The sequence below is a fragment of the Cynara cardunculus genome (assembly GCF_001531365.2).
Source record: "Cynara cardunculus var. scolymus isolate 2C chromosome LG 4, CcrdV1, whole genome shotgun sequence".
Taxonomy (NCBI): Eukaryota; Viridiplantae; Streptophyta; class Magnoliopsida; order Asterales; family Asteraceae; genus Cynara; species Cynara cardunculus.
In genome coordinates, this window is record NC_037531.1 from 7,719,070 (window position 1) to 7,729,190 (window position 10,121).

Genomic DNA, 10,121 nt, shown 5'->3' on the forward strand with positions numbered 1-10,121 from the left:
ACACCAATGCTATAGCATTTGCTGTTTTCACAAAAACTCTCCATTAGCTTCATTTACGCATACCAACAAGTCAACCACAATATTTAGCTTCATAATAACAAAAATATAAAGAAATAAATGAAAAGGACTCAAAGTGGGAATGAAAAGAAATTATTATAACTAAAAAGACGTAAAAAGAGCGCTTTATGTGTTAAATTCTCAACACATATTATACCCCCAAACTTAAACCGTTGCTTGTCCCCAAGAAACCAAAAGACAAATATAAAGACTCAATATAAACTAAAATGCATGTTCAAGGCATTAAGTGCCTTCCCAAAAAGAGTTATAACATCATGATGTTCATAGCCTTTCATAAATCTAAGATGTGTTACTCAAAACCAAGTTCTTTGCATGAACCATAGGCTAGCGTTTCCTTTTCTTTGTTAAGTTCAAACACAATCACCATTTTAGGATCAATAGGGCTTAAAGGGGTTTTCTCTCATGGCGTATCTTTTCTCTCATAGCCTTTTTCACTTGTATACTCCATATATAAATTTTTTAAAATTTTGGGCCTTTTGGCCTCTTTTGTTTGGAGTTTGCACATAATCCCTATGGGACTTTTGTTATGCCATTTCATATCATTTTCTAAAACACATAGCCCCTATGGGACTTTTGTTGTGTTTTCAACACCCTTTGTGTGATAAGGAATCAATTTAGAGCTTTGCTCTTTTGTATTGACTTTGTGTCCTTATGTAAACTCCTCCCCCAAACTTGAATATGGCAATGTCCTCATTGACGTTTTGTGGGGTAAATGGTGTTTAAAGGGTGCAAGTGGCTAATATGAGTATAGAAAAGATGGCCTATCTCATTTCCTAATGGTGATTTGTGTGATCAAAGTGTTTTCCCAAAAAGGGTTTTGCTAGTTCTAGTAAAAAAAAAGTACCATGATTAAATGACAAACAATCACTAAAATTATTCGGGCTATGATCTCATGTGTTAACAGTTCTCAAGTGAAATGATCATGCGTAAAAATAAGACTATAAATTATAAAAAACTATTCCCGACTCAAAAAATCAAAATATGAAGCTAAAGTAGGGTGGTAAACCTGTCCTACTCCGGAAGAGTAGGCTGTGTACTCCGGGCAGCCACGTATGCAATCTCTGTCCTCAGTCTCTCGGTCTCCTTCTTGTACCGATTCAGCTTTTTCTGCATCCTTTTGATCTTTTCAGCTACCCCATTCTCTAAGTCTTCTTTCAGCTTCTCAAACCTCTTCTTCATCTTCCTTTCACTTGCCTTTAACCTGGTTGTCAAATCAGCTTGCATGGTCTTTAACTTTTCTACCATCTCGGCCCGCTGTTCTATCAGAAAGTCCATCATACTACAACTTTGCTCTAAAAGCTCCTCCATAGCCCTAGTCACACCGGGTAATTCCCTTCCTCTCTCACTCCTCTCTCTAAGCTTCGAAACAGCCTTCATGTCTATTGTCCACTTCTCCTCACACTCTTTAATAACTAAGTCATCAGTATACTCGGGAACACCAGCTTGCATAAGCAACTTGTGAATCAGGCTTGGGAAAAACAGCTTCCCTTGTCTCCTTTTGGAACAATAAAGAATGGCCTTTTCAACAACTTTCCCCACATTAATGGTCCTACCCGTAACCACACAGTATAATAATATGATTTTCTCAACCGAAATAGAACTGTCATGGGTAGTTGGGTTGAGAGAATATCTAATGAAGTTTATCCACACATTAGCATTGGGCTTTAAATTTGAAGCCCTATAAGTCCGTAACATGTAGTTACTATGGGCATCCCACCTGATTCCGGCCTTCCCAAGCTCTCTACCAATTTCCTCAAGTTTGGCAAATGAGGACGATTGAGAAAGCGTCTCAAAATCAGTCTCGGCTGGGGGTGAAAGGCCTAAAAGCTTATTAATAGCCTTGGCCGGGATACTCACCCGAACACCCCGGACCTTAATCTTTGTAGTGCTCAATACACAAGCTTCGGCGTAAAACTCCCTAATTAAAGACAAATTAAAAGAGCTTTTTACCTCGCAAAGCACTTGCCATCCTTGCTTGGTGATCACGTCCCGGATAAAACCGAATTCTTCGATACTTCTCCTATCGAACCCCTTATCTGGCAACACCTTCTTGTTTTTTATCTTTGTTTCAACTGTGCGACTTCAATGCTAAACCCATTAAACTGTCGTTATGGCCTAAGAATGGGTTTAGTGTTTGACATGCTGCGTGTGGCTCGCACCCGAGAAGGGCAGGCTGTATCATCATGCCTAACCGTGGCCATTCGAGGTGATTTTCTAGGCACAAAGGTTGTATGCCTCAACTAAATAGAAAGTGGAGTGTGCCTTGGTCGTTTTCTAAGAGGCTGACTTGCCACAGATTTTGACCTGGCAGCAAAAATCCTTCCCAATCCCTTTATCTTTTTAGTAGGAATTGGGGTCAAATTCCTTATGTTGGCTTCTGAATCAGCCTCACTATGTGGGGTGTCATAAACCTCTTCCCTATCATGCATTTCAATGTGATCAAGCCCAACAATTTCATCCTCAACAATGTGAGGTGTAGAGTCAGTCAAAACAGTGGCTTCGGGCATGTGTGCACAAGGTTGATCATACCAAGTCAAGAAATATAACTTTGAAGGACTCAATACAGTGGAGGGAGATTTAGGTGGAACAAAGTTTTCATCCTCAGATGAATCAGATGTTGTTAAACCCTCCACAGGCAGATTATGGCTTGAAATAGGACTAACCTCACCACCCAAATTAGGGCTCGTATCTACCGGCGGCGATGATGGTGGCGGAGCGATGGTGGCGACTGCCGCAGGTGGTGAAGATGGTGGCGTGATATTGGAAGTTGGTGGAGGCGAAGGAGGGCAGTCGGTTGAAGGCGGAGGAGGCGAGGGAGGCCGGTGCGGCATTCGTCTAGCGCGCAGAGGAGAAGAGTCGGCGAGCAATGGCGTGACAATCGGTGGTCTAGGCAGCAACGGTGATGAGGGAGGAGACGTCGAGGGAGAGCTATTGGCTGCAAGGTCTATCATTTCGGGCTCCCCTGTCCGTCGCGAGGCGGAGGCGCATGCTTGTCGGCGGTTACTTCGTCGGACCGATTGTGGTGGGTCGCGAACTGCCGTCCTTTTCATGCGAGCCACGGTTTTCGAATAGAGAGGAGAGGCGAGTGGAGTGGTGTCAGTGAGTGTAATGAGAGTGGTTTAAGCAATGGTGTTTTTAGTGAAAGAGGGATTTGATGGTAGGTTTTAGTAATGGAGATGGTGATTTGAAGTGAGAAACCGACAGGTAATGGGTGGAAGAAACAGCCGGCTATTTTGATTGACAAAGGTGGTTACGGGGAAGATGAAAGGTCATCTCTCTATTAAGTCTTTCTAATCACAAGCACTTGACGGTTAAGGAAGTGTCAAAAGTAGTTATCCAATGGGTAAACATTGATTATGATGGAGTGGGTATTGGTGTATGGGGGACAAAATCTGAGAAATTTGGCTGACAAAAACTGTTGTGATGTAGTGATGAGGTCACCTGTACTTTTCTGACTTCCTTACAAAGATGCTGAAATACCTCGCATGTGAACCTATGAATGTTGTAGCATTGGCAGAACATCAACTTCCTATGATAATCTCTTTGAAAACAACCTACACAAGAACAAACTAATAAAACATAAAAGCTCTAAAACAGAAATATAAAGAGGGAAAATGTTTACAAACAAACTTTGGACTTGAAAAAGTCCAAAAACACCTTCATTCCTAAGGTATAGCCCAATTCTCAGAGCAATGCTCTGGGAATGCTACTGTATCATGAAATACCTTAACTCGCTGTCCGTTTACTTTAAACACCGTGTTGTCCTCCGGGTTAATGAGGTCAACCGCTCCATAAGGGTAAACTTTATGAATGACAAAGGGTCCGGACAACCTAGACTTGAGCTTTCCCGGGAATAGTTTCAACCTAGAATTAAACAAGAGGACCTTTTGCCCTTCTTTCAACTCCCGGTGTTGGATCCTATTATCATGCCATTTCTTTGTCTTTTCTTTATAAAGTTTGGCATTTTCACAAGACATTTGTCTTTGTTCTTCCATTTCACAAAGTTGAAACTTTCTTTTCTTTCCGGCTTCATCCAAAGACATATTGAGCTCTTTGATAGCCCAATATGCTTTGTGCTCAAGTTTTAAAGGCAAATGACAGGCTTTTCCGTAGACGAGCTTATATGGAGACATACCGATTGGTGTTTTGAAAGCGGTTCAGTATGCCCACAAAGCATCGTCTAATTTGAATGCCCAGTCCTTCCTATTGGGCTTGACCACTTTTTCCAAAATGCTCTTAGTTTCCCTATTAGAGAGCTTTGCCAAACCATTAGTTTGTGGGTGATAGGCCTTGGCAATTATGTGGTTAACATTGTATTTTTCAAGGACTCCTTTTAACAAATTATTCACAAAGTGGGTACCCTCGTCACTAATTAGTGCCCTAGGGGTACCGAACCGTGTGAAAATCTGTTTTTGGATGAACTTAACCACAGTTTTTGCGTCATTTGACACACATGCCATAGCCTCCACCCATTTGGATACGTAGTCAACAGCCACAAGTATGTATTGGCAATTATTTGATGGAGGRAAAGGACCCATGAAGTCTATTCCCCAAACATCAAATAATTCAACTTCGAGTATCCCGTTTAATGGCATTTCATTCCTTTCGGAAATGGAGCCACTCCGTTGACACTCGTTGCACCTTTGTGCAAAATTGTGGGAATCTTTAAAAATGGTTGGCCAATAAAAAACGGACTGTAAAACTTTGGTTGCAGTTCTTTGGCCTCCAAAATGGCCTCCGTATGGTGCATGATAGCAATGCTGCAGGATTGCTGCTACTTCAGTTTCGGGCACGCATCTTTTCAAAATCTGATCTACACCAAGTCTAAACAAAAATGGGTCATCCCACAAATAAGATTTAGCATCATGAAAGAATTTTTTCAACATGTGGCCTGTGTAATCAGAGGGTTTTATTCCACAGGCCAAAAAAATTAGCTAAATCCACAAACCATGGTGTTTTTGGTTGGTCAATCAAGAGGATTCTTTCATCAGAAAAAGTATCACTAATGTCCATTCCTCCTTTCTCGGGCTCTTCCAACCTAGACATATGGTCCGCTACTTGATTTTCTACCCCCTTTCTATAAAAAATCTCTAAGTCAAACTCTTGCAATAAAAGCACCCATCTTATTAACCTTGGTTTTGCATCTTTCTTTGAAATTAGGTACTTGATGGCTGAGTGATCGGTATGCACAATTACCTTTGTTCCCATCAAGTAAGACCTAAATCTCTCAAAAGCAAAAACTATGGCCAATAATTCTTTCTCAGTTGTGGTATAATTAATTTGTGCTTCATTCAAAATCTTACTTGCGTAATAGATTGAATGAAACACCTTGTCTTTCCTTTGTCCTAGTACAGCACCTACCGCCCAATCACTAGCGTTGCACATGATCTCAAAAGGTTTGTTCCAATCCGGGGCAACTACCAATCTGGGGCAACTACCACAGGTGCGGTAACCAAAACTTTTTTCAAAGTTCTAAATGCATTTCTGCATTCATCATTAAAATTGAATTTTTGGTCATGCTGGAGGAGTAAACAAAGAGGTTTTGAAGTTTTAGAAAAATCTTTGATAAACCTTCTATAAAATCCGGCATGACCCAAAAAGCTTCTGATTCCCTTAACCGTGGTAGGTTCGGGTAGTTTTTCAATTACATCAAGCTTTGCCTTATCTACCTCAACCCCTCTCTTTGAAATCAAGTGTCCAAGAACAATTCCTTCTTTGACCATGAAATGACATTTCTCCTAGTTAAGGACCAAGTCTGTTTCCTCACACCTTTTCAAGCTCTTTTTCAAATTATTTAAACAATTATCAAATGATGAACCATACACAGAAAAATCATCCATAAATATTTCAATGGATTTTTCAAGCATATCAGAAAAGATGGACATCATACACCTTTGAAAGGTGGCTGGAGCATTACAAAGTCCAAATGGCATTCTTTTGAAAGCAAAGGTGCCATAGGGACAAGTAAAGGTGGTTTTCTCTTGGTCTTCCGGAGAAATGGCTATTTGATTGTACCCTGAATAACCATCTAAGAAACAGTAGAACTCCTTTCCGGCTAGCCTATCCAACATTTGGTCAATGAAAGGTAGTGGAAAATGGTCTTTTTGGTTAGCCTTGTTTAGTCTCATATAGTCCATGCATATTCTCCAACCGGAGACAACTGTAGTAGGGATAAGTTCATTTTTGTCATTTGTGATGACTGTGAACCCTCCCTTTTTTGGAACACATTGGACCGGACTAACCCAAGAACTACTGGCAATCGGAAAAATGATTCCGGCATCTAACCATTTTAAAATCTCCTTTTTGACTACCTCTTTCATGACCGGGTTTAGCCTTCGTTGGGGTTCTATGGAAGTGAAATTTCTATCTTCTAGGATGATCTTGTGTTGACAAATAGAGGGACTAATCYSTTTAAGGTCAGCAATGGTCCATCMTAAGGCTTTCTTATGCAAYTTCAACAYATCCACAAGTTTCTTTTCTTGATGCAATTCTAGGGTAGACGAGATAATGACAGGCAATTTGCCTTCTTCTCCTAGAAAAGCATATTTTAGATGGGATGGGAGTTGTTTCAACTCCAAATCAGGTGGTGATTCTATGGATGGGGTGAAGTCTTTTTGCTCATTATTTTCTAGCAGCTCAAATGCTGCAGCATCCACTGGGACAACATTAGTTCCTAATTCCTCCTCAACACTTTCCTCTTCTATTTCCTCATCATATTCTCCTTCCAACTTAAGGTTCTTGTGAATTCCCTCTTCCAAACACATCTCCTCTATCTCAGATATTCTTGAACACTCTTCCAAGTAATCAAGGTACTTTAGAGAGTTTAAGACATTAAAAGTGACTTTCTGGTCTTGGAGTCTCATGGTTAATTCTCCGTTTTGGACGTCTATCAAAGTTCTTCCGGTGGCTAGAAATGGTCTTCCTAAGATAATAGGAATATCCTTATTTGCCTCAAAATCTAGAATGATAAAGTCCGCCGAAAATATGAACTTGTCAACTTGGACCAAAACATCTTCAATTTTCCCCTTAGGATATGCTATGGACTTATTGGCCAATTGGAGTGTGACTGTGGTCGGTCTAGCTTCTCCTATGCCTAAGGTGTTGAAAACAGACAAAGGCATGAGGTTGATACTAGCTCCTAAGTCACATAGGTTTTCCCTATCTCCTTCCCTCCAATTGAACAAGGAATGGTAAAACTCCCTGGATCTTTCAGCTTAGGGGTTATGCTATTGGTCAAAAGTACACTACATCCTTCGGTTAGGGCTACTGTCTCATATTCAGTCAACTTCTTCTTCTTGCTTAGGATGTCCTTCAGAAACTTGGCATAACTAGGCATTTGCTCAATTGCCTCAACAAGCGGGATGTTGATGTGCAATTCTTTAAACACATCCAAGAATTTYTTAAAGTGCAGTTCCTCTTTTTGATTCCTCAAACTTTGGGGGTAGGGAACATAAGGAGGGACTGGCTTTATCACACTCTTACTTGGATGAGTTGAGCAAGACGGGTCTTAACTGCCTTGGGTCTTTGTGGTGCCCTTTTGAGGTTCAAATGAAATGTTAGCATCAAGCTTAGGGGTCTCTAATACCTCAGTTCTTTTGACTTTTTCAGAGCATCCTCAGGAAAGAGTAATGGAAAGTCTGATCTAGGAGGGACAGAAGTGGTGGTCTCTAATGCCTATTTCTCTAAGGGTAGGACCGGTCTTTCTTTGGCAGGAACCAATGCTGTAGTATCAGCTTCTGTCAAAATTGGTGCACTATCTTTGGGCACTTTTTCTTTCAACTCCTTCCCACTCTTAAGGGTTACTACTTTCACATGTTCCTTACCTAGGTCTCTAGAGACCTCTGTATTACTGGGCAAGGTACCAAGGGCTCAATTGTTCTGGTTAAGCGCAAGTTAACTGACTTGAGTCTCTAAATTCCTGATGACCGCACTTTGTTGATTTATTAAAGCTTGGTTTTGTGCTTGTGCATGTGCAAAGAGTCCTTTAATCATTGCTTCCAAAGAAAATGATTCTGACTGTGGAGGAGGTTTATTCTGAAAAGGTGGTTGTGAATTTTGAAAACCTTGTTGGTGATTCTGAGAGTTAGAACTGTTTCCATGATGTTGCGGTTGAAAATTAGAAGTTCCTTGTTGTTTATGGACTGGTGGGTTTAAACTGGGACTATTCCAAGAAAAGTTCGGATGTTTTTTCCTGCTGGCATTATGGGTATTGGAATAGGGGTTAACTCGGTTATGAACATAGTTTACTGATTCAACATTGTGAGGACAGTCTTCATACGAGTGTTCCCCGTCACAGCACACGCATTGCACAGATTTGACTGTTTGGACTGGTGTATTAGCAGCTTGCTGTCCTTCCTGACCGAAAGTAAAAAATTTCAACATGTTGGTCATGGAGGTAAGCTGGGCTGTTAATGCAGTATATGCATCTACATCATGTATCCCCGCAGTCTTTTTCTCTGACTGAGCGCGTGGGTCGGCCCAATGTCCATTGTTTGCTGAAATCTTTTCTAGGATTTCATATCCTTCATTATAGGTCATAGTTGTAAAGGCTCCGCCAGCAGTCGCATCAAACATTTGTTTTGTCATGGGATTTAACCCATTGTAAAACGTCTCGAGTTGAATACAGTACGGAATGCCATGGTGTGGGCATTTCCTCAACAACTCTTTGAACCTTTCCCACGCGTCAGGAACAGCCTCATCGTCCATTTGTTTGAAAAGACAAATCTCATTTCTGGACCTTGTCGGTGGGAAATATTTTCGCAAAAAAATTTCCGCCATGTTACTCCATGACGGCACAGAACCCGGAGTTAATGAGTTAAACCATGCTTTTGCTCGATCCCTCAAGGAAAATGGAAACAAAGTGAGCCTTAGAGCGTCATTTGACACTCCCGGGATCAAGAAAGCATTCGTAATTTCCGTAAAAGATTTTAAATGCGAATGTGGCTCCTCCGAAGGTAATCCAGCAAATTGGCCATTTGTTTGCAACATGTGAAACATTATGGGTTTGAGTTCAAAATGGAGAGCGGTCATATGTGGCCTAACTATCCCGGAATTCAATTGCTCAAAATCCCGGATAGCATAATCCATGATCCTCTCATTTTTTGAATTTGCCAAATTAATTATGTTCGGAGTTTGTGCTCTTTGGTGCTCATTAGGTTCCGATTTTGTATCCAAAATATTACCATTATGTGGATGTCCTTGTTGAAAGTTCGGGTATTGTGGAATTTGTTCAAAACCCGGTGGTTGGTTTTCCAAATGTGGTATTTCCAGAATATTTTGGGGAGGTAACGCCATATTTGGAGGGAGTAGAGCAAAAAAATGCTCTTTATGCCCTCCTCCGATGGTGAAACGTTCTATCAATATCGGGATCAAATTCGAAAAATTCTCCGCGTTGTGACCGTGGCATACACCACTTTAAAAACGATTCCGATGGTACTAGAAAAATCAAATCTTTTAATTTACTCAAAATAAAACTTTTAGCTTGTCAATCTCCGGCAGCGGCGCCAAAAACTTGGTCGGGTGTATTTCACACCTTTAGACTTAATGAAATTGGACCGAAAAGCAAGTATACAATACGGCCCAACGTCGTCTTTCCATGTAATAAGTGGTACAAGTACCGGATTATCGTCCACAGGGATTGTAGCCAAAGTTAGATTAGAGTCTAATGAAAGAGATGATTTCAGATGGCGATTTTGAAGACTTTTCTTTGATTTTAAGGTGATCCAAAACATAATACAGAATATATAAAAGAAGCAAGGGTGTAAGACTTAAGGTGAGACCCAAACACAAATTCCAGCAGCCAATGCTGTAGCAATGCTACAGCAAGCAGTGTTTTGAAACTAAGTTCCACCATCTATTTTAAAGGCATTCCTCTCGGAATTCACCATTTCACTATCATATAGCTCTCCACCCATATCTCTATGTGGTGTCCAGACCGGGGATAGTGACACAATGGTGTTTTCAAAATAAATATGGATAAACAAATCTCTTTGTTAAAAATCACTCTCTCGAGTCGATTCCCATATCATTCGAGTTGGCGTGTT

At 40.8% G+C, this 10,121-nt stretch overlaps 1 protein-coding gene and 1 non-coding gene across 2 annotated transcripts; one reads left to right on the top strand and one right to left on the bottom strand.

Annotated features, from left to right (window-relative positions):
* Positions 1 to 1,089: 1,089 nt before the first annotated feature.
* LOC112510826 lies at positions 1,090 to 3,128 on the bottom strand. Its single transcript, XM_025116176.1, has 2 exons — positions 2,383 to 3,128; positions 1,090 to 1,996 (listed from the first exon to the last, which is right to left on the bottom strand). Exons 1-2 carry the CDS (start codon positions 3,126 to 3,128, stop codon positions 1,090 to 1,092), a joined length of 1,653 nt encoding a protein of 550 aa, XP_024971944.1.
* A 5,582-nt stretch (positions 3,129 to 8,710) lies between these two features.
* Positions 8,711 to 8,817, top strand: LOC112511883. Its single transcript, XR_003069139.1, has one exon. It is a non-coding gene; the product is annotated as a small nucleolar RNA R71 (small nucleolar RNA).
* The last annotated feature ends 1,304 nt before the right edge of the window (positions 8,818 to 10,121 follow it).

Bases quoted from the DNA above. Each gene is read 5' to 3' on its own strand.
- LOC112510826 (XM_025116176.1), bottom strand. From the start codon at position 3,128: ATGAAAAGGACGGCAGTTCGCGACCCACCACAATCGGTCCGACGAAGT. The intron at 1,997-2,382 runs GTCAAAATCTGT...GTCTTTAATTAG, and splicing joins GGAAGGATTTTTGCTGCCAG to GGAGTTTTACGCCGAAGCTT.